This window comes from Podarcis muralis, chromosome 8 (assembly GCF_964188315.1).
Source record: "Podarcis muralis chromosome 8, rPodMur119.hap1.1, whole genome shotgun sequence".
Taxonomy (NCBI): Eukaryota; Metazoa; Chordata; class Lepidosauria; order Squamata; family Lacertidae; genus Podarcis; species Podarcis muralis.
Window position 1 is genome coordinate 65,220,915 of NC_135662.1, and position 26,533 is coordinate 65,247,447.

A 26,533-nucleotide genomic window follows, 5' to 3' on the forward strand; every position below is an offset into this window, starting at 1 on the left:
TGTGGCCAGCATGAACTGCTTCTGGTGCAACGGGACACCGTGATGGAAGTCAGAGCGCACAGAACTGCCATTTACCTTCCCGCCACAGCGGTACCTATTTATCTACTTGCACTGGCATGCTTTCGGACTGCTAGGCTGGCAGGAGCTGGGGCAGAGCAACAGGAGCTCACCCCGTCTTGCGATACGAGCCGCCAACCTTCTGATCAGCAAGCCCAAGAGGCTCAGAGCACAGCACCACACGTGTTTAAGCAGCACGTGTGGCATCCTATGATCAACAGACCTTACACCTGCAATCCACAGAACTGAGTGTACCAGTGTTCATGCTGATCCTCTCAACAGCCTACAAGGGATCACTCTGGGTTAGGGGTCAGCAAACTTTTTCAGCAGTGGGCTGGCCCACTGTCCCTCAGAACTTGTTCGGGGGGTAGACTATATTTTGAAGGGGAAAAATTGAACGAATCCCTATGCGTCACAAATAACCCAGAGATGCATTTTAAATAAAAGCACACATTCTACTCATGTAAAAACAGGCTGATTCCCGGACTGTCCATGGACCGGATTTAGAAGGTGATTGGGCCAGATCCAGCCCCTGGGCCTTAATTTGCCTACCCATGTTCTGGGTGATACACAGCCAAGAACCACAGCACCATCTCCTCAGCTCCTTATCTTTTTCTTCGAAGTACCACATTTCATTGTCCCTGGGAAAACATTTTGAATTTAACATTTTGCCCTCTTTCAACCATCAGGAGGGCTGGAGCGAAATATAAAATACATAAGTAGTAACAAAACAAAACAAAACCCCCTATGACACGTTTCCCCTGATTTTGTACTCCATTCTTAAGAATTAAGTGATACTTAGAGACATTAGAGGGACGCGGGTGGCGCTGTGGGCAAAACCTCAGTGCCTAGAACTTGCTGATCACATGGTTGGCGGTTCGAATCCCTGCGGCGGGGTGCGCTCCCGTCATTCGGTCCCAGCACCTGCCAACCTAGCACCTCCGGGTGCAAGTGCAAGTAGATAAATAGGGACCGCTTACCAGCGGGAAGGTAAACGGCGTTCTGTGTGTGCTGCGCTGGCTCGCCAGATGCAGCTTGTCACACTGGCCACGTGACCCGGAAGTGTCTGTGGACAGCGCTGGCTCCCGGCCTATAGAGTGAGATGAGCACACAACCCTAGAGTCTGGCAAGACTGGCCCGAACGGGCAGGGGTACCTTTACCTTTTACCTAGAGACATTTAATTCAATGGGCTTAAGGGTGCATATTTTTGTTATACAAGCTGCTAATGCCCTTCTGCATCCTTGTGAGAAATCATCTCACCGCATTTTATATCTGGGTGCATGAGCAGTTGCTGGCCTTTTTCTGTGGCTGAGTTTACGTCAAATAAACATTACTAGTATCAGATAACAGGTCTAGCATATCTGGTGACAGAGCAATGATGGAGCCTGGGTAGACTTGGCATCTGAGAAACATGTACTTCACATCTACCCATCTGCTGCTTCTCAATGGATAGACCTGCTGCCCATCTGCTGGTGGATCCGAGATCCAAATGTCTTTTCACTCCCTGATGAAACTCTCAGCTTTTTCCCTGGCTTCCTTCACCTTCTCCAGCCCTTAATTAATTGCACTGCTGCTACAACTTCACTTTTTAATTTTTTAGTTGTATTTATATACCACCCTAAATCTGTGGGTCTCAGGGCGGTTCACAGAATAAAATCAAGATATAGAACCACAAAATGCATAATAAAACAACAGCAGCAACAAACCAGTAGCTCTCCGCCACAAAAAACCCACACATTTTAAAAGGGCATAGGATGTCAATCAGATCAACCAAAGGCCTGGTTAAAAAGGAATGTTTTGGCTGGTGCCTAAAGGTGTATAATGAAGGCGCCAGGTGAACTTCCTTGGGGAGAGCATTCCAAAGATGGAGCCACTGCAGAGAAGGCCCTGTTCTCCTGTTGCCACCCTCCAGACCTCTTGAGGATGGGGCAGACATCAGAAGATGATCTCAGGGTCCAGGTAGGTTCATATGGAAAGAGGTGGTCCTTAAGGTATTGCGGTCCTGAGCCCTTTAAGGCTTTATAGCCTGCATGCTGCCTTTCCCAAAGAAACGCCCCATTCCCCCCGCCGCCACCAAACACTAGGTTAAAAACATTAGACTATACATCAGGGCTGTCATATGCAACCTACTTGTTTCGGCAACATGAGTAGAACAAAACAGGGATGCTTTGCAGGATGAATATAACCCACACACTTCCAGCCACTTTCCTGACTTTGGAAATATTGACATAATAGAAACAGATTGGGTCTGCTTTGGTGTAAACAGAATAATATTCAAAAATGTTGACAGAGTAAAAAAAAACAAGCCCAAAGACCTGGCTTAGAAATATAGTACATTCCCGTCTTTGCTGCTGCATTTTGTTTTTTGAGTTGACTCACTGCTCCCCAAGCACAGCTGCACTAAAATCCTGTATACCTGCACTGTTTTCTATGGGTCAGCAGGGGTAACATCTCCTCCCAAAACACACCTGCAGCAAAGGATTAATAGCAAACCAAAGCTGTCGATATGGTAATAGGTGTTTCACTCTGGCCTTGTCTAATTGGCTGGATCATCTTTCCTAAGCGTTAGTCATTGGTCTGATTTCATTCATTGACTTAAAACACCGAAAGGTGGAAACAAGTTAGTTTCTCACAGTGGCGTAGCGTGGGGGGTGCGGGGGGGGGGGGCCCGGCCGCACCGGCCGCAACATCTGGGGTTAGGGCAAATCCACAGGTTAGGGGGCGCAAATCCACGGGTTAGGGGGTGCAAATTACTTGCCTTGCCCCGGGTGCTGACAACCCACGCTACGCCACTGGTTTCTCACAAAGCATGCTAAAAACCTGCTCTTTTTCTCAACCAAGGCTGGTGAACTGGGGGTTATGATTTTGGTGGAGGAAGATGCCCTTGCCGCCGCATGGATGCTCATGGATCTCCGGAACATTAACCTTGCATGCATTGCGCAATGAGGCACCAAATGTGGAATGGAGCTGCAGAGCCACATCTGTGTGTGTGTCCGCAAGTTTTGTTGTCTTGCGATTTTTTTCGTCTTGCGAAGCACGGTGTCGGGAAAGTTTTGGAAAAGCTTCAAAAATCAACAAAGTCTTTAAAAACCTCAAAAAAGGCTACCACACCACGTTCTATGAGTTGCTCCTCGAAGTCAAGTCGCAACTGTATTAACGGTGTTAAGAAAAAGGAAACAAACTTGCAAGACATTTCCGTCTTGTGAAGCAAGCCCATAGGGAAAATCGTCTTGCAAAGCAGCTCAAAAAACAAAAAACCCTTTCGTCTAGCGAGTTTTTTGTCTTGCGAGGCATTCGTCTTGCGAGGTACCACTGTAGATGCAATGAGGTGCTTGTCCCTTGGTACACACAGGGAATAAAGTTGCACACAACACCAAGGAGAGCTGCAAAAATATAAGCTGACTTTCAAGGTACAGTCTCTAGGGCAGAAGGGACTTCTGGGTGATCCCTCAAAGGAACCTTTCATCTCCTGGCAATTTCAGCAAACAAAAAGTAACAAATCATTAAAATTGAACAGCTCATTAAAGAGAGCTCTCTCTAAGCACTAAAATACTTTGTTGTTCAACAGGACTCCATGGCCTTGAAATAAACACACAGAGTATGTTTGCATTTTTTTGTCATTTAAGTTTGAAAATGCAGGAAATTAGAAAGCAGATGGGATAAAATGGAGGGTGGGAGAAGATCCGAAGAAGGAAGAATGGCAGTTCAAGATGATGGGAGTATGCAGAATCAGTGGGTCTAACCAGCAGAATAGGAGAATTATGGGAAAATAATTGTAAACAAGTGAAAACGCTAGCAGGATAATAAGGTAAATTCAACAGTAAAAATCATGCTGAGGTAATATTTAAAGGGAGGCGATTTAGATGGTTAGAATAGAATATGTGATATGACTTATATGCACAACCTTTTAAATATGCCTCTCTGAGCTCTTAAACAAGGCATGTTGGCTGACAGAATCTAAACAGCCAAGAAGAAGAAGATATGCAGCTATGTACTGTTGCCTGTCACCCCAATCTCCAAGAGGTGTGAGAGTCCAGGGGTTTCAGACGCTTACCCAGGGTCCAGGTTTCCTACTGGAAATGAGGCACAGCAGAGACTGTGGTGTCTTTTGTGGGATGTATCATCACTGAAGCCGTCAACTACAACATTTCCTGTTGCCTAGAGTGGACACACAGGAGAATGTTGCTCCAGACAGGGAGGACTTCCTTTCATACCTGCTCTAGAGCCTCCTCCCCCTGTGTGTGACCAGGTAGATGGGTGTGACCCTAGCAGACCCTACAAAAAGCCATCTTCCCCTCTTTTCCATTTTCTCCTTTTGGACTCCTCTTCTGGCTCTTAGTCAGCTCATGGCTCATCCTTACAGAGGATGGAAGCCAGAAGGTAGAAAGTCTGAGGCCTAGCTCAGACTGCTTTTCTCTACAAATCAGCCATGTCCTTGCCACCCTGGTAGGGTCGAAGATTTTTGGCATGCTGGACTTGGCCCAGGCCTACCAGCAGTTACCAGTGAACGAGGCCACTGCTGAGGCACAGACTCAGTGTCACGCACAGGGGCGCATTCCGTGTCAACTGGCTGCAATTCGGCGTCAGCGTGGTGCCATGCATATTCCGAAATCTCATGGACTCTCTCCTCAAAGGAATTCCTGGCGTCACCTCCTTCTTCAATGATGTGTTGATTGCTGGGGCCACACCAGGGGAGTTTGGGGACTGACTCCACACCGTCCTGCACTGTTTCCAGATGTCCGGCCTCAAGGTGAAGCAGGAAAAGTATCTGCTAGGAGTGCAACAGGTAGACTTTCTGGGGTTTACAGTGGACGCAGACGGAGTCCACCCGCAACAGGGGACAAGGTGCAAGCTATTTGCGACACCCTGGCACCTAAGTGTAAGGCCGAAATCCAGGCCTTCTTGGGACTATTGAACTACTACCATGCCTTCTTACCTCACAATGCGGCGGTAGCGGAGCCCCTACACAGACTGTTAGACAAACGGGCCCCATGGGTGTGGGGGCAGCGCCAGGAAGCCGCTCGTCTCAAACTCAGTCTTGGTGCACTTTGACAAGAGGCTGCCGGTGGTGCTGGCATGTGATGCCTCGCCCTACGGCATCGGCACCATCCTGGGGCACCAACTTCTGGATGGGAGAGAGGTGCCGGTTGCCTACTTTTCCCAGACCCTCTCCGCAGCCAAGAGGAACTACTCGCAAATAGATAAAGAGGGTCTGGCAATCGTGAAGGGAGTAATTTCACAATTTCTTGTACGGGTGCCCCTTCACTGTGGCGACCGACCACAACCCAGTGCTCAGCATGTTTGCCCTTGAGAAGCAGACCCTCAAGTACTGTCACTTCATGTCCTCAGGTGGTCGATTTTCCTTGCCTGCTACCAGTGTACACTGATCCACTGGTCTGTTAAGGCGATGGGCCATGCAAACACCCTCAGCAGGCTGCCACTACCAGAGACCGGCCCCAGCCAGCACCCGCACAAGAGGTCATGAGCCTGGAACAGCTTCCCAACAGCCCCATTCAGCCGCCGGAAGTAGCACGCCACTCCTCGAAGGATAGGGTCATCTCCCGGTTCTTGAACTGGGTGTGGCGGGGATGGTCCAGTAACAACCCTGGGCTGGAATTCGCAGGCTAAACAACCTGCAAACACGAACTGTCGGCCCACAAGGGGTGCATGTTATGGGGAAGCAGGATGGTCGTTCCCCAGCCAAAAGGTCCTCACAGCCCTACATGAAACACACTCAGGGGTAGTGAGAATGAAGGCCCTTGCAAGGAGTTGTGTGTGGTGGCTGGGGATTGATGGGGAGATAGAGGCCTGGGTTAAATACTGCCAGACCTGCCAGGAGTCCCGCCCAGATCCCCCGAGGGCCCCCGTCCAACCCTGGGAGTCCGCCCAAGCAGTGTGGTCCCGCCTGCATGTGGACTTTGCAGGCCTCTTCCAGGGAAGGACATTCTTCGTAGTGGTGGACTCGTACTCCAAATGGCTGGAGGTTGCCCTGGTACCATCCACTCCTATGGCCATGGCCATCCAAGTACTACGTAGGCTGTTCATGACCCCAACACCCTCGTCTCGGGTAACAGAACAGCGTTCACGTCAGAGGAGTTCCAGACCTTCACAGCACTAAACGCCATCCACCACACATGATCGGCGCCGTTCCACACCACCACCAACGGTCAAGTAGAGCGCATGGTACAGACCACCAAGGATGCCCTCCGCCGCATAATGCAAGGGGACTGGGAGCACTGCCTAGCCGCATTTCTCCTAGCCCAGCCCAGCACCCCCAGCACAACGACTGGCCAAAGCCCAGTGGAACTATTCATGGGCCAGCACCTCACAAGAAGACTGGACCGCCTTCACACCAACAGGGCTCAGGATGAGGCAGCAGTGGGGAAAAGTAGGGACCCCTGGACCTTCTGGTCCCGGCACATAGTGTACTTCGGGGCGGGCACAGCATGGGTACCCGCCACGGTCACCAGAGCGACCAGCCCCGTGTTGTATGAGGTGCTAACAGAGGGGGGGGGCAAATCTGGCACCTCCACTGCTATGGCGATGATCCGGGGGGGGGGCGCGGGACTGGGAAGAGGGCTGGCCTGAGGAATCCCAAGGGGACAGCTGGGAGGGGAGGCCTGTAGAGCTGGAGGAGCAGGCAAGGGAGGCAGAACTAGTTAGCCCAGAGGTGACCTCCGAGGCCGAGCGCCCACAGGAACCAGAACCACGACTGTGTGGATCGATGGAACCCGAGCAAAGAGCCCCATTGCAGCAGCCAGCCCCAGAACAAGAGTCAGAACCAGAAACCTATACCGAGGGACATCCCAGACCACAGCGCATATGTAGGTGACTGGCATACCTCTACGACTACGAATGCTAACCACCTGCGCATGATGGAAACTTAGAGGGGAGGGGTGTTATGTACTAAGCTTGGATCCTAGAACAATAGGCAGAATGCAACAATGTGATTGGCCTGCAGGAGCAGCCCAATCAGGCTCCAGGAGGGAAGCATAATCAGCCAATCAGATGGGACCCATTGTGTAAATACTGTATATAAACCCAGAGGTTGTGGGGAGGGAACTCACTCACTGTTTTACCAGCTGCCATAAAAAGCATGCAATCACTACGTGACCCAAGGTATATTTCATAAACAAAAAAAAAGTGGCTGCAATCCTAATGAAAGTTTCTTGGATGCAAGTCTTGACACAGAAGAGGAAGGCTATGGGAGCCTGATTATGTCATTGCTTCCACAACTGCATCGAAAGGTAGGCAGGTTAAGTCTCAAACTACCCGGTCAAGGTTACCACCCCCTTTCCTCCTCACAGATAGGAGGAAATTCTGGGATATCAAAAAAATCGCTTATAAAGGGACTTGCAGACTGTGTGCCCTGCACTTGTCAGCCAAATGTCCCTCAAGTTATCGGGAAAACAGCTGCTTCTCCTGCTCCAGGGGCCAGCACAGTCTGCTGTCGGACACGACTAAACAACATGATGTGAAAGGGCTGGGTGGGGAAGGGGATAATCGGAGATTTCTGACCACAGCAGAAAAACGCAGCCCTTAGCCTGAGCTCCCGGGCCCACAACAGTCTATCTGCTTTTGGATCGGGGGAAAAGAAAACCTTCGAGCGCATCAAAATGGTGTCTGCTGCAGGCAGGCGCAAAAATAAAACCCCGCTGAAAAGACCAAAAGCCGGCACAGCGAGGACCCGCTTTGCAATATTAGGGTCGCCCCTAAGAAAGCACCTACTTCCGCGCGCGGGGCGGGGCCGGTCAAATCCAGGCCGCCGCCGCCCCGCCCTCCCTCGGGCGCGAGCAGCGGAGGAGTGAACTTTCTCCTCTCCGCCCCTCGAGCGAGAGACGAGGAGGGGCCGGGAAGGGAAGGGGCGGAGCCACGCGCTCCCGCTATAAAAGAGGCCTCGGGGGAGGAGGGAGGCGCGCCCTTGTTTCCTGCTGCTGCTGTTGTCGAGAGAGCAAGTCGCAGTTTTCTCTTTCCGGAAGGTAGCAAGCGGGTGATCGCCTGAAACGAAGTCGCAGCCATGCGGGAGATCGTGCACATGCAAGCCGGCCAGTGCGGGAATCAGATTGGAGCCAAGGTATCATGGGAAAGCGGAGGCAAGGGGATCTAGTGGGGAAGATCTATTGTGGGGACCGGCCGTGTCGTTTCCTTTTCTTGCGTCTCCGATGAAAGGCATTAATCGCCATCTAAGAATTAAGCTGAAGGATTGGGGGGAGGGGCAGAGCACTAGGAAAAATCTCCCCGGGGTTATTTCTACGCATAGCTGTCAACCTTCCCCCTTTTTTAAAGGGAAATTCGCTTATTCCGAGTAGGATTCCTCGCAAGAAAAGGGAAAAGTTGGCAGCTGTGCGTCTACGATGCGCCGCCTCTTTCGCAAGCCTCGGATGCGACGACCATCTTTTCCTGCCCCTCCCTGCCGCTTCATAGGGCAGATCTTGCGGGAAACAATAAAGGCCTTCGCTTTCGGTCGGGGCCAGATCCGTCTCGCACAGTGTTAGAACTAGCAGTAATCCAGTTATAACGGCAGGCTTTTAGGTTGCCTCGCCCCTCTGCAGAGGATGCAGCCTGTATTTGGAGCAGCGTTCAAGCTGGTTGGGTGTGCGCGTAATGGTGCAAAGCCGGAAGCCAATTGGCTTCTTTCTTTGTTAAACGAGTCCCTCCCCTCTTCCCCCAACAGTATGTCCATTCGTGAAATTTAACATCCTGCCTTCCTATGCCCTGTTGGCATTGCTTTGTGTGAAGGGAATCTGTCTCGTCATGGCGCAGAGGATCATGTGCTTGCAGTATGGTGGCTAAGGTGTGGCCGCGGCAGCTGCACATGTTTAGTCATGCTTCCTCGTCGCACTTGCTAAATCGCTCTCCACAATTCCCATTTCAGTTCTGGGAGGTCATCAGCGACGAGCACGGCATTGACCCGACAGGCAGCTACCATGGAGACAGCGACCTGCAGCTTGAGAGGATCAACGTCTACTACAATGAAGCTGCCGGTAAAAATGGAGTGCATGTCTTTTTAAGGAAGTGCTTCTCGCTGCCTCCGGAAATGAGTCTCTTGCCCATTTACAGAAATCTTGATTGATAGATTGCACCGCTTCCAACTAATTAAATCTGCAGATAAATACACAGTTCTTGCAAAGAGCCTTTTAATAATAATAATAATAATTAATAATAATTAATAATAATTAATAATAATTAATAATAATTTATTATTTATACCCTGCCCATCTGGCTGGGCTTCCCCAGCCACTCTGGGTGGCTTCCAAAAATATACCGTATTTTTCACTCTTAACACGCACCAGACCATAACACGTACACAGTTTTTAGAGGAGGAAAACAAGAAAAAAAATATTCTAAATGAAACACTGGATGTATGATTTTTGTGGTTCATGCTGTGGCCGCAGACATGTGATCTGACGGTGAGTTTGGGGTAGCCCAATGCAAAAATCCTGAGGATCTATGTGGATCCATGCTTTGTAACCACGTTTTTGCACCACTGCGGCCCCAGACAACAGTGGTTGTATGATTTTTTTGGTACAAGCTATAGCCATGGACATGCTATGTGATCTGATGGTGAATTTGGGGCGACCCAGTGCAAAACTCCTGAGGATCAATGTGGATCCGTGCTTTGTAACCACGTTTTAAATGGGGAGGGAAGGAAAAGCACTCAAGGGACAAGGAACACACGCGGGGTGGGTGGAGAAGGATGCTGTTTTATAATGCAGAAGAGGGGTATAAGAGAAGAAGGCTCCTCTCCTCTCCCGCTTTGGTCCTTTAAACAAAGCAGGCTCTGCTTCTCTCCCTCCTCCCCGGCTCGCTGAAAAAAACAGCTCCCTCCTCCCGGCTCGCTGAAAAACTTTGCTACTATTTAGCCAGCTGAGTAGGGAGGAGAGAGGGACAGAGAGCCTGCTTGCTTTAAAGGAGCCAACCGGACAGGAGCCGCTTACACTCGTGTAAGCGGCTCCTCTCCTCTCCTCTCCGGCTTTGCTCCTTTAAAGCAAGCAGGCTCTCTGTCCCTCCCTCCTCCCCACTCGGCGGCTCTTCTCCCGCTTTGCTGTTTCAAAGCGAGCTACGGAGGAGGGAAGGAAGGGGAACCATGGATCCTCTGCTCACGACTGCAGCAGATCCCCCCGCCATCCGTAGGCATTCACTCCATAACACGCACAGACATTTCCCCTTACTTTCTAGGAGGAAAAAAGTGAGTGTTATGGTGCAAAAAATACGGTATATTATAATTATAATTATAATTTTTTATTTTTATAAACAGAAACAGAATTTCCTTCTGTGTGAGGGGAATGGGAAGAATTTCTTTGTTCTAAAATGCAGCTTGTCATAAGCTCCCTAATTATGTGTTTTCAAACTAAAAATACAGACTTGGGAAGAAGAAGAAAAATGCACACCTGGCCAGTAAACGGGGGCTGTATTAAAGGATTTAAAATTTCTCTTCATCTGTCTGGGGTGGGGGCAGAAAAGGTATTAAATTAATGAAAACAGGTTTTTTTGCAGGGGTGGGGACGGCATTGACATTGTTGCTTCTAGATGTCGAAGGTTATTTATGATTTCTGTAATTGAAAATGAATAACCTTGTAATAATAAAACTTTGCATACAAAACTTTCCATGGGTACCTATGAAGTACATAGAACATGGCTGCTGTGGTCTCTATGCACACATGTGTACACACACACACACACACACACACACACACACACAGGCCAATCTTGACAGGTGAGCAGGACATACCACCTGCCAATCACCAGATGACGGGTGAGAATAATAACAATAATTGATTATACCCCACCCATCTGACTGTATTTCCCCAGCCACTCCGGGTGGCTCCCAGCAGAACATTAAAAACATGGTAAAAGATGAAATATTAAAAACCTTCCCAAACAGGGTTTCCTTCAGATGTCTTCTAAAAGATACACCGGTACCCCTACATAACCACACCTCTGGTTGTGTATCTTTCAGGATGCGAACGCGGCAAACCCAGAAGTATTTTTTCTGGGTTTCAGCATGCAGGCATGCGCAGAAGCAGCACCTCGAGTTGAGAGATAAAATTCTTTCCTGAGTAACGCTGAGGGTTGACAGGAGCCCAGTAGACTGCCGATAATTTAACGAGGTCACTGCATTCATAAATCTTTCTTTTGTTCTCCCTGCAGGCAACAAGTATGTCCCCCGTGCCATCCTTGTGGACTTGGAGCCTGGCACAATGGATTCTGTCCGCTCTGGACCATTCGGCCAGATCTTTCGGCCTGACAATTTCGTCTTTGGTATGTAATATTCTTTCGGTGACTGTAGTCTCTGTTCTTGACAGGTGCTCAATGTATCTTGAAGCAGCTGCTGGATTGCTCATACCTATTTATTCCAAATGTTCTGCGAATATCATTTCTATGCAAAACAGCTGACTTCTGCCTGTCCTGGGAGACACTTGAATTCAACTATTAGGAATGTTTGACTAATCCTGTACGCTCCCTGTAACATTTGATCATGTACTGAAACAAGGGCAAGGCTAGTTATGCTAGGTGGCAAATCTCCAGGCATACGCAATAGGTGATGTGGTACAATGATCTCTCCTTCCTCTGAGCCAGTTTCATCATCTCCTTCCCTCAAATTGCCAAAGTTACAAAAGCCAAAGGTACATAATATTTGATCCAATGTACTTTTCGGAGCTGGGTCTTTAAACACTATACAGTCATACCTCGGTTTGAATGTGCTTCGGGTTGAGCGCGTTCGAGTTGTGCTCCGCGGCAACCCGGAAGTAACGGAGCGTGTTACTTCCGGGTTTCACCACTCGTGCATGCGCAGACGCTCAAAATGACGTCACACGCATTCACAGAAGCGGCAATACGCGACCTGCAGACCCATCGCTTGTTACATTTGATTCAGGATGCGAACGGGGCTCCGGAATGGATCCCGTTCGCATCCCGAGGTACCACTGTATTTGAGAACTAGAGGAAGGTAAACCGGTTTTGTAGTCTGGGTCTGGACACTGCTTATAAAAGGAACATTTGGACCAGAGCATGATGCCATTAGCAGATAGAAATCAAGAGTTGCCAATTTGTTTCTGTATCGTTGTCTTTCTGCTTCTTCCTCTAGGCCAGAGTGGTGCTGGGAATAACTGGGCCAAGGGCCACTACACAGAGGGAGCTGAGCTGGTGGACTCTGTGCTGGATGTGGTAAGGAAGGAGTCGGAGAACTGTGACTGCTTGCAGGGCTTCCAGTTGACCCATTCCCTGGGTGGTGGCACAGGCTCCGGACTGGGGACACTCCTTATCAGCAAGATTCGGGAGGAGTATCCTGACAGGATCATGAACACGTTCAGCGTGATGCCATCCCCTAAGGTGTCAGACACGGTGGTGGAGCCCTACAATGCCACGCTGTCCGTCCACCAGCTGGTGGAGAACACGGATGAAACCTTCTGTATTGACAATGAGGCCTTGTACGATATCTGCTTCCGCACACTCAAACTCACGACTCCGACGTACGGGGACCTCAACCACTTGGTGTCGGCCACCATGAGCGGCGTCACCACCTGCCTGCGGTTCCCTGGCCAACTGAATGCTGACCTCCGCAAGTTGGCGGTCAACATGGTGCCCTTCCCTCGCCTGCACTTCTTCATGCCCGGCTTTGCTCCCCTCACGAGCCGCGGAAGCCAGCAGTACCGGGCCGTGTCGGTGCCAGAACTCACCCAGCAATTATTTGATTCCAAGAACATGATGGCGGCCTGCGACCCACGCCACGGGCGCTACCTGACGGTGGCGGCCATTTTCCGGGGCAGAATGTCCATGAAGGAGGTGGACGAGCAGATGCTCAATGTCCAGAACAAGAACAGCAGCTATTTTGTCGAGTGGATCCCCAACAACGTGAAGACGGCCGTGTGCGACATCCCTCCGCGAGGCCTCAAGATGTCCGCCACCTTCATTGGCAACAGCACGGCCATCCAGGAGCTGTTCAAGAGGATCTCTGAGCAGTTCACGGCCATGTTCCGCCGAAAGGCCTTCCTGCACTGGTACACCGGAGAGGGCATGGATGAGATGGAGTTCACGGAGGCCGAGAGCAACATGAACGACCTGGTCTCCGAATACCAGCAATATCAAGACGCCACAGTGGATGAGCAAGGAGAGTTTGAAGAGGAAGGCGAGGAGGATGAGGCTTAGGATCGCGGTGGTTTTGGGGCACAGTCTGTTCAGCTCTGCTGCTACATGCTTTTTCAGTTCAACTTGGTGCTTTCACTGTTGATTTCCCTCATTGCCCAAACCCTTTGATTTGGAAGCACTTTTATAGGTCGTGAAAACATTTCAACATAATAATGAAAAGTGGGTGCTCTCTACACTTTAAATTGGGGCTGAAAGTAAACTTTGTAACTTTTACCCTTAAGAATATACTTCCTTGTTAAGACAACTGTTGTCCTTCAGCTGTATGTGTAAAGCTATTGATCACACCATTGTACTGCAGCTGTTTTATAAAAATTATAAATTTATATACATTGTAAACTTATATAAATTTATAATTATTATAAATTTTTGCAGAGGTTACTTATATCATAATTGATCTGAAATAAAGACTTCTCTGCTGCTCCATAGACAAGGAAGCTAACTACACATTCCATATTGAAAATTCAGGAATCTAGAAATAGTAGTTTGGATCCCATTGAGGAAAAACCTGAGAACACCTCTACACATTTTGTAAAATACAGTGGTGCCTCGCAAGACGAAATTAATTCGTTCCGCGAGTTTTGTCGTCTTGCGATTTTTTTCGTCTTGCGAAGCACGGTGTCGAGAAAGTTTTGGAAAAGCTTCAAAAACCTCAAAAAAGGCTACCACACCGCGTTCTATGAGTTGCTCCTCGAAGTCAAGTCGCAACTGTATTAACGGTGTTAAGAAAAAGGAAACAAACTTGCAAGACGTTTCCGTCTTGCGAAGCAAGCCCATAGGGGAAATCGTCTTGCGAAGCAGCTCAAAAAACAAAAAACCCTTTCGTCTAGCGAGTTTTTTGTCTTGCGAGGCATTCGTCTTGCGAGATACCACTGTATTTAGATCATTATGCTCTCCTTGGGGTGCTAACACTATGTTAAAAGATAATGTTGATTGTCAGGCTTCTTGGTGCGTTTCCTAATTGAGTGACGAGGGACCTGTGGTCTTCCAGATGTTGTTGGACTCCAACTCCCATCAGGCCCAGGGAGAATGGCGAGTGGGAGTTTTAGTCCAACATCACTTGGAAGCTCACAGAATCCACATCCCTATTTAAGGAAGCTGGAGTATACTTTGAAGACAATGGCAAGAAACATGTTTTCAACAGTGTCATCATAAGTAAAGCCCAAATTGCCCTGACATTAAGGAATACTGTTGTCCATTGAAAAGTAAGTTGCTACTCTAACCCTAATTGATGCAACAAGAATTACAGTACAAACTTCATTTTTCCTGCAGATGGTCCCTCAATAGAGGTGGTGTCTAAGTAACTGGTCTACCACAACTTAATTTAGGAACTGCACTCCATGTTCATTACAGTGAGGAATTGTTTTCTTTTGTAATGAATTTACTCAGGTTTTTTTATATATATAAAAAAATCCTAATCACACTCATCTTCAAAGAGGAGAGTCAAGACTTCAGCCTAAAACCAATTTCTTGAAGGTATGGTAAATGATTATCATAATTACAGGAAAACAAGATTGGGCCTGTGCCTCTGAAGCTTCCTGAGAACGCAGAAGATTGCGGCCAGTGATGGTAAGACTTGAGGTTCTCCTTCAGATCACTACATGCACCTGAAACCTTGGAGGAGTGGCTGCTGAGAATATAATTTGCTGAGAGAACGTGTGGAACCTGCCTGTTTAACCGAGGAAGAGTCAAGATCTGTCACTCTCCACAGAGAAGAGATTTCCTTCGTGCTGGGTAGAAAGACAGACATGGTTTCCTTTACCACCTTCCTAGGACTGGGACAGGAACCTATTTTTCTGCATTCCCTAGGGCAGGCAAGTCCAACTCCCAAGAGACTGTGATGTACTCCAACTATTAAAAAACTGGCAGTGATCTACCCATTGGATTAACCAAAGTTGTTGAGCTATTTTTTCTTTTTGGGCGATCAATCAGGATCACGCGATCGAGCAGGGATGCCCCGCAATTGACCAGTTGGACATGCCTGCCCTAAGGAATAATGGGGGTGGTGGGGGGTGGGAAGTGTTTCCCAAACTTGGGTCTCCAGTTGCTCTGGGACTACAACTCCTATTATCCCTAGCTAGCAGAATCAGCGATCGGGAATGATGATAATTGTAGATCAAAAATAACTGGCGACCCATGTTTGGGAAAGCCTGTACTAAATGAACAAATGCCTTATTCAGGGTGGAATTTGGAATACGTGGTAGTAAAGGACAGAAACAAAGCTTTCTAAACATGGGTTAATAAACTAGCCCTTTTGGCCTATGTTTTTTTTTAAAGGAGCTAAACACTCTCAAGAGCCCCTGAAATATGCTAATACCCCCAACAATAACAAAAACATCTTACTTCACCTTGTGCATTTTGTTTGGAGGTGGCTAACCAAAATCTTCTGGGTTGTCATTTGTCCCTAAAATCTATTCAGTTTTTTCTCCCAAAACTTGAATTCTCATCCCAATAGCTCCCTTGTGAGGAAGATGTCTGGGATTCTTTAGCTGTGCTTCCTGCATCGCAGGGGGTTGGACTAGATGACCCTTTGCCTCCCTTCCAAGTCCTCCAGTTCTACGACTCTTTGGTTTTGTCAAGCCCAGCATCTGAAGCACTGGTGACATGCACACGTTTACTGAACATCTTCCATTTAAAGGACATCAACTTTTTAAAATCCAGGGCGGGGGAGAGAGGAGTGGCACCAATTTTAATGGGGTATTTTAATCTGGAGCGTCAGTAGTGGAGTTAGGTTCCCCTTCCCCCAATTCCCTTAAGCGTTTCCAATCTAAAGCGATAGTATGTTTGGAATCCTGTGATCAACAGGCCTCACGCCTGCAGTCCACAAACTGAGTGTACCAGTGTTCATGCTGATCTTCTCAACAGCCTATAAGGGATCACTCTGGGTGATACACAGCCAAGAACCACAGCAGCATGGTAGTAAAGGTCTCCTCAGGTCCTTAACTTTTCCTTCGAAGTACCACATTTCATCGTCCCTGGGAAAACATTTTGAATATAAACATTTTGCCCCCTTTCAACCATCAGGAGAACCGGAGTGAGATATAAAATACATAAGTAGTAACAAAAAAACTATAACACGTTTCCCCTGATTTAGTACTCCATTCTTAAGAACTAAGCAATACAGTGGTACCTTGGTTTTAGAACAGCTTAGTTTATGAACAATTTGGAAATAGAACACTGAAAACCCAGAAGGCTAAAATCTTGCTCTTTTTCTTAACAAAGGGGGTATGATTTTTGTGCAGGAAGATGCCCTTGCCGCCACATGGATGCTCACAGATCTCAGGAACATTAACCTTGCATGCATCGTGCAATGAGGGAACAAATGTGGAATGGAGCTGTGGAGCCACATCTCTGCATGCATCCCTGATGTTCAGACATTAAGTGCGGGTGTCTTCAAAGGAAAGTTGATATGCATAGCCTTTCCTTGGTAGAGGCAATGATGTGCTTGTCCCTTAGTACACAGAGCGAATAAAGTTGCACACAACACCAAGGAGAGCTGCAAAAATATAAGCTGACTTTCAAGGTATGGTCTCTGGGGCAGAAGGGACTTCTGGGTGATCCCCCAAAGGAACCTTTCATCTCCTGGCAATTTCAGCAAACAAAAAGTAACAAATCATTAAAATCGAACAGCTCATTAAAGAGAGCTCTCTATAAGCACTAAAATAGTTTGTTGTTTAACAGGACTCCGTGGCCTTAGAATAAACACAGAGAGGTATGTTTGCACTTTCTGTATTTTAAGGTTGAAAATGCAGGAAATTAGAAGGCAGATGGGATAAAATGGAGGGTGGGAGAAGATCCGAAGAATGGTAGTACAAGACGGTGGGAGTATGCAGAATCAGTGGGTCTAACCAGCAGAATAGGAGAATTATGGGGAAATACGGTAATTGTAAACAAGTGAAAACGCTAGCAGGATAATAAGGTAAATTCAACAGTAAAAATCATGCTGAGGTAATATTAAAGGGGGGCGGGATTTAGATGGTTAGAATAGACTATGCAGTAATGATGGGAAACTTAAAAGAACCATGGGAGCTGAAGAAGGGAAGCCAATGACTGCATTATTTTATTGGTGAAAGTATAATTGTGGAAAATATACAAACTTTCAAGAATAAAATATTTAATTTTAAAGAGAAAGCAGATAAGTAAAAGTTATATGCACAACCTTTTAAATATGCCTCTCTGAGCTCTTAAACTAGGCATGTTGGCTAACAGAATCATAAATAGCCAAGAAGAAGAAGAAATGCAGCTAAATACTGTTGCCCATCACCCCAGTCTCCAAGAATTGTGAGATTCCAGAAGTTTCAGACGCTTACCCAGGGTCCAGGTTTCCTACTGGAAATGAGGCACAGCAGAGACTGGTGTCTCTTGTGGGATGTATCATCACTGAAGCCGTCAACTACATTTCCTGTTGCCTAGAGTGGACACACAGGAGAATGTTGCTCCAGACAGGGAGGACTTCCTGTCATTCCTGCTTTGGAGCCACCCCCCAGTGTGACCAGGTAGATGGGTGTGATGCTAGCAGACCCTAGAAAAAGGGCTAGCCACAAAGCCATCTTCCCCTCTTTTTCCATTTTCTCCCTTCGGACTCCTCTTCTGGCTCTTAGCCAGCACATGGCTCATCCTTACAGAGGATGGAAGCCACAAAGTAGAAAGTCTGAGGCCTAGCTCAGACTCCTTTTCTCTGGAAATGTAACTGTGACCACAAGATAAAACCTGCCTTCAGAATACTGTTGTGAACTAAATGTAAGTAAACTTTACTCTTTTAAACAAGACTGTCATGTTATTATTTTAGGAGGGAAATAAAGGGGACAATTTGCCAGGAACAATCCAGACTGGACAAGCCAGACTGAACTGCTTAACTTAAATGATCCTAACAAATCATCAACTTGCTTCCAGCAACCTGCAAGGGAATGTGCTCTGCTGCTCACTAGCGTGAGTGAGGAGGGATAATACTTACCGGTAATCAATATATCCTCTCCTACTTTCCTCAACATTCCCACACCTTTATTTACACATATATACAACCTGAGCATATGATTAACACACAAAAGGGTATTGTTTCTCCCATAGCTGCAGCCTTGGATTCAAGCAGAAATCAGCCACGGCTCCCTGCATCTCTGCTTGCTGTTTTTCCTCCAGTTTCTCGCTCACATCACAGCCAGCTCTCAAACTCTACTTCAAACTCTGATTTTGTCTTCAAATTCACTCTGAGTTGAAGGAGGGGCCCTTTCTATTTGCCCTCTGACACAGAGCTCCCTCTCTTTGTTTCTCTAATGGCTCATTACCTTCCCTTTGTTCTCTAAATGGCTCATCAGGAAACAGGCCTGGCTTATTTTTTAACATTTACTGGACCCAGGAATTTAGGGGAGTCTGGTCCCCACTAACTCATAACGCTATGTTCCTTCCAGAGGCCCCAGGAATATGCTGCATCTCCACACAGTGCTAGAGATGTCCACAATCATAAATGCACATGAACTTCAGCAGAGGTGGGGAGCACTCTGCTCACACCCACATGGAACTAAGAGTATGAGAGAGGGAAGGAAGAAACAATGGCAATGGGGAGACAGCACGCTACACAACTAAAAAGAAAAGCAGTCATAAAACAGGTGTGTTCCAAAATCTCTACTAGTCCCTTGACATGTTACTCTCTCCCTACTGAGAGTCCCACTCAGTCACAACCAAAGGTGTAAAGACCAAGCACCCCACACTAGTAAACAAAAAAAAGGGGCTACAATCCTAATGATAGTTTCTTGGATGGAAGTCTTGACACAGAAGAGGAAGGCTATGGGAGCCTGATTATGTCATTGCTTCCACAACTGCATTGAAAGGTAGGCAGGTTAAGTCTCAAACTACCTGGTCAAGGTTACCACCCCCTTTCCTCCTCACAGATAGGAGGGAATTCTGGGATATAAAAGAAATCGCTTATAAAGGGACTTGGAGACTGTGTGCCCTGCACTTGTCAACCAAATCTCCCTCAAGTTATCGGGAAAACAGCTGCTTTTCCTACTCCACAGCCTGCTCTTTTCTCACTCTTTCACCAGAGTAGTATGAACCAGCAGCTAGACATGCTATTGAACAGGATTTCCCCGGCAGCGTAACCACATTCCTTTGTAGTCGGCGATGCCCACTCATTAGATGAAGCAGGATGTGAAAAGGCTGGGTGGGGAAGGGAAAAATCGGAGATTTCTGACCGCAGCAGAAAAACGCAACCCTTAGCCTGAGCTCCCAGGCCCACAACAGTCTATCTGCTTTTGGATCGGGGGAAAAGAAAACCTTCGAGCGCATCAAAATGGTGTCTGCTGCAGGCAGGTGCAAAAATAAAACCCCGCTGAAAAGACCAAAAGCCGGCACAGCGAGGAGCCGCTTTGCAATATTAGGGTCGCCCCTAGGAAAGCACCTGCTTCCGCGCGCGGGACGGGGCCGGTCAAATCCAGGCCGCCGCCGCCGCCGCCGCCGCCCCCTCCTTCCCTCGGGCGCGAGCAGCGGAGGCGTGAGCGAGAGACAAGGAGGCTTCTAGGTGCCTTTAGCCCCGCCCCCTCCCGCCAGGCCGGGAGGGGAAGGGGAGGAGCCACGCGCCTCCCGCTATAAAAGAGCCCTCGGGGGAGGAGGGAGGCGCGCCCTTGTTTCCTGCTGCTGCTGTTGTCGAGAGAGCAAGTCGCAGTTTTCTCTTTCCGGAAGGTAGCAAGCGGGTGATCGCCTGAAACGAAGTCGCAGCCATGCGGGAGATCGTGCACATGCAAGCCGGCCAGTGCGGGAATCAGATTGGAGCCAAGGTATCATGGGAAAGCGGAGGCAAGGGGATCTAGTGGGGAGGATCTATTGTGGGGACCAGCCGTGTCGTTTCCTTTTCTTGCGTCGCCGATGGAAGGCATTAATCGCCACCTAAGAATTAAGCTGAAGGATTGGGGGGGGGGGGCAGAGCACTAGGAAAAATCTCCCCGGGGTTATGTCTACGCATAGCTGTCAACTTTCCCCCTTTTTTAAAGGGAAATTCGCTTATTCCGAGTAGGATTCCTCGCAAGAAAAGGGAAAAGTTGACAGCTGTGCGTCTACGATGCGCCGCCTCTTTAGCAAGCCTCGGATGCGACGACCATCTTTGCCTGCCCCTCCCTGCCGCTTCATAGGGCAGATCTTGCGGGAAACAATAAAGGCCTTCGCTTTCGGTCGGGGGCAGATCCGTCTCACACAGTGTTAGAACTAGCAGTAATCTAGTTATAACAGCAGGCTTTTAGGGTGCCTCGCCCCTCTGCAGAGGATGCAGCCTGTATTTGGAGCAGCGTTCAAGCTGGTTGGGTGTGCGCGTAATGGTGCAAAGCCGGAAGCCAATTGGCTTCTTTCTTTGTTAAACAAGTCCCTCCCCTCTTCCCCCAACAGTATGTCCATTCGTGAAATTTAACATCCTGCCTTCCTATGCCCTGTTGGCATTGCTTTGTGTGAAGGGAATCTGTCTCGTCATGGCGCAGAGGATCATGTGCTTGCAGTATGGTGGCTAAGGTGTGGCCGCGGCAGCTGCACGTGTTTAGTCATGCTTCCTCGTCGCACTTGCTAAATCGCTGTCCACAATTCCCGTTTCAGTTCTGGGAGGTCATCAGCGACGAGCACGGCATTGACCCGACAGGCAGCTACCATGGAGACAGCGACCTGCAGCTTGAGAGGATCAACGTCTACTACAATGAAGCTGCCGGTAAAAATGGAGCGCTTGTCTTTTTAAGGAAGTGCTTCTAGCTGCCTCCGGAAATGAGTCTCTTGCCCATTTACAGAAATCTTGATAGATAGATTGCTTGGCTTCCAACTAATTAAATCTGCAGATAAATACAGTTCTTGCAAAGAGCCTTTTTTATTTTTATAAACAGATGCTCTTCCTATTTTTGTGTCCAGACCCACCTTAGATAAATTTCCTTCTCTTTGAGGGGAATAGGAAGAATTTCTTTGTTCTAAAATGCAGCCTGCCATAAGCTCCCTAATTATGTGCTTTCAAACTAAAAATAGACTTGGGAAGAAGAAGAAAAATGCACACCTGGCCAGTAAACTGGGGCTGTATTAAAGGATTTAAAATTTCTCTTCCTCTGTCTGGGGTGGGGGCAGAAAAGGTATTAAAGTAATGAAAACAGGTTTTTCGGGGGTGGGGACAACAATGATATTGCTGCTTCTGGATGCTGAAGGTTATTTATGATTTCTGTAACTGAAAATGAATAACCTTGTAATAATAAAACCTTGCAGACAAAACTTTCCATGGGTACCTATGAAGTACAGGTGGGGAAGTGACTCTGGCTGCTGTGGTCTCTATGCACACATGTACACACACACACACACAGGCCAACCTTGACAGGTGAGCAGGACGTACCACACCTGCCAATCACCAGGTGTCGGTTGATAATAATAATTTATTATACCCCACCCATCTGGCTGTATTTCCCCAGCCACTCTGGGTGGCTCCCAGCACAACATTAAAAACATGGTATAAGATGAAATATTAAAAACCTTCCCAAACAGGGTTTCCTTCAGATGTCTTCTAAAAGATACACCGGTACCCCTACATAACCACACCTCTGGTTGTGTATCTTTCAGGATGCGAACGCGGCAAACCCGGAAGTATTTTTTCTGGGTTTCAGCATGCAGGCATGCGCAAAAGCAGCACATTGGGTTGAGATATAAAATATTTTCCTGAGTAACGCTGAGGGTTGACAGGAGCCCAGTAGACTGCAGATAATTTAACGAGGTCACTGCATTCATAAATCTTTTGTTCTCCCTGCAGGCAACAAGTATGTCCCCCGTGCCATCCTTGTGGACTTGGAGCCTGGCACAATGGATTCTGTCCGCTCTGGACCATTCGGCCAGATCTTTCGGCCTGACAATTTCGTCTTTGGTATGTAATATTCTTTCGGTGACTGTAGTCTCTGTTCTTGACAGGTGCTCAATGTATCTTGAAGCAGCTGCTGGGTTGCTCATACCTATTTATTCCAAATGTTCTGTGAATATCATTGCTATGCAAAACAGCTGACTTCTGCCTGTCCTGGGAGACACTTGAATTCAACAATAATAATAATAATAATTTATTATTTGTACTCCGCCCATCTGGTTTCCCCAGCCACTCTGGGTGGCTTCCACAAAGACCAAAAATACACTAAGATGTCACACAAAAAAATCTTCCCTAAACAGGGTTGCCTTCAGATGTCTTCTGAATGTCAGGTAGTTGTTTATCTCTGTGACATCTGATGGGAGGGCGTTCCACAGGGCGGGCGCTACTACTGAGAAGGCCCTCTGCCTGGTTCCCTGTAGCTTTGTTTCTCACAATGAGGGAACCGCCAGAAGGCTCTCGGCGCTGGACCTCAGTGTCCTGGCAGAATGATGGGGGTGGAGATGCTCCTTCAGGTATACTGGGCCGAGGCCGTTTAGGGCTTTAAAGGTCAACACCAACACTTTGAACTGTGCTCGGAAACTATGAGGAATGTTGACGAATCCTGTACACTTCCTGTAACATTTGATCATGTACTGAAACAAGTGGAAGGCTAGTTATGCCAGGTGGCAGAAAGGTGGCACATCTCCAGGTATATGCAGTAGATGATGTGGTACAACGATCTCTCCTTCCCCTGAGCCAGTTCCATCATCTCCTTCCATCAAATTGCAAAAGGTACGATAGCTCATGATACTTGATCCAATGTCCTTTTCAGAGCTGGGTCTTTAAACACTATACAGTCATACCTCGGTTTGAATGTGCTTCGGGTTGCGCGTGTTCGAGATGCGCTCCGCGGCAACCCGGAAGTAACAGAGCGTGTTACTTCCGGGTTTCGCCACTGACGCATGCGCAGACGCTCAAAATGACGTCACGCGGAAGCGGCAAAATGCGACACGCGCAGACACGTTGCTTGTTACATTCGCTTCAGGATGCGAATGGAGCTCCAGAACGGATCCCGTTCGCATCCCGATGTACCACTGTATTTGAGAACCCGAGGAAAGTAAACCGATTTTGTAGTCTGGGTCTGGACACTGCTCATAAGAACGGTTGGACCAGATCATGATGCCATTAGCAGATAGAAACCAATAGCTGCCAATTTCTGCTTCTTCCTCTAGGCCAGAGTGGTGCTGGGAATAACTGGGCCAAGGGCCACTACACAGAGGGAGCTGAGCTGGTGGACTCTGTGCTGGATGTGGTAAGGAAGGAGTCGGAGAACTGTGACTGCCTGCAGGGCTTCCAGTTGACCCATTCTCTGGGCGGCGGCACGGGCTCCGGACTGGGGACGCTCCTCATCAGCAAGATTCGGGAGGAGTATCCTGACAGGATCATGAACACGTTCAGTGTGATGCCATCCCCTAAGGTGTCAGACACGGTGGTGGAGCCCTACAATGCCACACTGTCCGTCCACCAGCTGGTGGAGAACACGGATGAAACCTACTGTATTGACAATGAGGCCTTGTACGATATCTGCTTCCGCACACTCAAACTCACGACTCCGACGTACGGGGACCTCAACCACTTAGTGTCGGCCACTATGAGTGGTGTCACCACCTGCCTGCGGTTCCCTGGCCAACTGAATGCTGACCTCCGCAAGCTGGCAGTCAACATGGTACCATTCCCTCGCCTGCACTTCTTCATGCCCGGCTTTGCTCCCCTCACGAGCCGCGGAAGCCAGCAGTACCGGGCCGTGTCGGTGCCAGAGCTCACCCAGCAATTGTTTGATTCCAAGAACATGATGGCGGCCTGCGACCCACGCCACGGGCGCTACCTGACTGTGGCGGCCATTTTCCGGGGCAGAATGTCCATGAAGGAGGTGGACGAGCAGATGCTCAACGTCCAGAACAAGAACAGCAGCTACTTTGTCGAGTGGATCCCCAACAACGTGAAGACGGCCGTGTGCGACATCCCTCCGCGAGGCCTCAAGATGTCCGCCACCTTCATTGGCAACAGCACGGCCATCCAGGAGCTGTTCAAGAGGATCTCTGAGCAGTTCACGGCCATGTTCCGCCGAAAGGCCTTCCTGCACTGGTACACCGGAGAGGGCATGGATGAGATGGAGTTCACGGAGGCCGAGAGCAACATGAACGACCTGGTCTCCGAATACCAGCAATATCAAGACGCCACAGCGGACGAGCAAGGAGAGTTTGAAGAGGAAGGCGAGGAGGACGAGGCTTAGGATCGCGGTGGTTTAGGGGCAAGTGTTTTGGGGCACAGTCTGTTCAGCTCTGCTGCTGCATGCTTTTTCAGTTCAATTTGGTGCTTTCACTGTTGATTTCCCTCATTGCCCAAACCCTTTGATTTGGAAGCACTTTTATAGGTCATTAAAACATTTCAACATAATAATGAAAAGTGGGTGCTATGAAGCTCTCCACACTTTAAATTGGGTCTGAAAGTAAACTTTGTAACTTTTACCCTTAAGAATATACTTCCTTCCTTGTTAAGACAACTGTTGTCCTTCAGCTATATGTGTAAAGCGATTGATCATACAATTGTACTGCAGCTGTTTTATAAAAATTATAAATTTATATAAATTATAAATTTATAATTTTTATATATATTGCAGAAGTTACTTATGTCATAGTTTATCTGAAATAAAGACTTCTCAGCTGCTCCATAGACAAGGAAGCTAACTACACAAGCCGTATTGAAAATTCAGGAATCTAGAAATAGTAGTTTGGAAAGCCCATTGAGGAACAACCTGAGAACACCCCTACACATTTTGTAAAATATTTAGATCATTATGCTCTCCTTGGGGTGCTAACACTATGTTAAAAGATAATGTTGATTGTCAGGCTTCTTGGGGCATTTCCTAATTGAGCGACGAGGGACCTGTGGTCTTCCAGATATTGTTGGACTCCAACTCCCATCAGCCCCAGGGAGAATGGCGAGTGGGAGTTTTAGTCCAACATCACTTGGAAGCTCACAGAATCCACATCCCTATTTAAGGAAGCTGGGGTATACTTTGAAGACAAAGGCAAGAAACATCTTTTCAACAGTGTCATAACAAGTCTGAAGCCCAAATCGCCCTGACATTAAGGAGTACTGTTGTCCATTGAAAAGTAAGTTGCTACTTTACCCCTAATTAATGCATCAAGAATTACAGTACAAACTTCATTTTTTCCTGCAGATGGTCCCTCAATAGAGGTGGTGTCTAAGTAACTGGTCTACCACAACTCAATTTAGGAGCTGCACTCATGTTCATTACAGTGAGGAATTGTTTTCTTTTGTAATTAATTTAGTCAATTTTATATATATATATATAAAAATCCTAATCACACTCATCTTCAAAGAGGAGAGTCAAGACCTCAGCCTAAAACTAATTTCTTGAAGGTATGGTAAATGATTATCATAATTACAGGAAAACAAGATTGGGCCTGTGCCTCTGAAGCTTCCTGAGAACGCAGAAGATTGCGGCCACTGATGGTAAGACTTTAGGTTCTCCTTCAGATCACTACATGCACCTGAAACCTTGGAGGAGTGGCTGCTGAGAATATAATTTGCTGAGAGAACGTGTGGAACCTGCCTGTTTAACCGAGGAAGAGTCAAGATCTGTCACTCTCTCTTTCCTTCATGCTGGGTAGAAAGACAGACATGGTTTACTTTACCACCTTCCTAGGACTGGGACAGGAACCCATTTTTCTGCATTCCCTAGGGCAGGCAAGTCCCAACTCCCAAGAGACTGTGATGTACTCCAACTATTAAAAAACTGGCAGTGATCTACCCATTGGATTAACCAAAGTTGTTGAGCTATTTTTTCTTTTTGGGCGATCAATCAGGATCACGCGATCGAGCATGGATGCCCCGCAATTGACTAGTTGGACATGTCTGCCCTAAGGAATAATGGGGGTGGTGGGGGGTGGAAAGTGTTTCCCAAACTTGGGTCTCCAGTTGCTCTTGGACTACAACTCCCATTATCCCTAGCTAGCAGAATCAGCTGTCAGGAATGATGATGACAAAAACAACTGGCGACCCATGTTTGGGAAAGCCTGTACTAAATGAACAAATGCCTTATTCAGGGTGGAATTTGGAAAACATGGTTGTAAAGGACTGAAACAAGGCTTTCTAAACGAGGGTTAATAAACTACCCCATTTGGCCTATGCTTGTTCTTCTTTAAAGGAGCTAAACACACTCAGGAGCCCCTGAAATATATATATTTCAATGCTAATACTCCCAACCATAACAAAAACATCTTACTTCACCTTGTGCATTTTGTTTGGAGGTGGCTAACCAAAATCTGCTGGGTTGTCATTTGTTCCTAAAATCTATTCAGTTTTTTATCCCAGAACTTGAATTCTCATCCCAAAAGCTCCCTTGTGAGGAAGATGTCTGGGATTCTTTAGCTGTGCTTCCTGCATCGCAGGGGGTTGGAGCAGAT

The 26,533-nt window shown here is 47.7% G+C and overlaps 2 protein-coding genes across 2 annotated transcripts; both read left to right on the top strand.

Moving 5' to 3' along the window:
* Positions 1-7,957: 7,957 nt before the first annotated feature.
* On the top strand, positions 7,958-26,255 carry LOC114600952 (tubulin beta-1 chain-like). Its single transcript, XM_077933311.1, has 5 exons — positions 7,958-8,132; positions 8,934-9,042; positions 11,210-11,320; positions 12,147-14,493; positions 25,302-26,255. Exons 1-4 carry the CDS (start codon positions 8,076-8,078, stop codon positions 13,205-13,207), a joined length of 1,338 nt encoding a protein of 445 aa, XP_077789437.1. The 5' UTR covers positions 7,958-8,075; the 3' UTR covers positions 13,208-14,493; positions 25,302-26,255.
* On the top strand, positions 19,795-24,603 carry LOC114600949 (tubulin beta-1 chain-like). The gene is made up of 4 exons (XM_028737838.2): positions 19,795-19,974; positions 20,777-20,885; positions 21,957-22,067; positions 23,273-24,603. Exons 1-4 carry the CDS (start codon positions 19,918-19,920, stop codon positions 24,331-24,333), a joined length of 1,338 nt encoding a protein of 445 aa, XP_028593671.1. The 5' UTR covers positions 19,795-19,917; the 3' UTR covers positions 24,334-24,603.
* Positions 26,256-26,533: the final 278 nt, after the last annotated feature.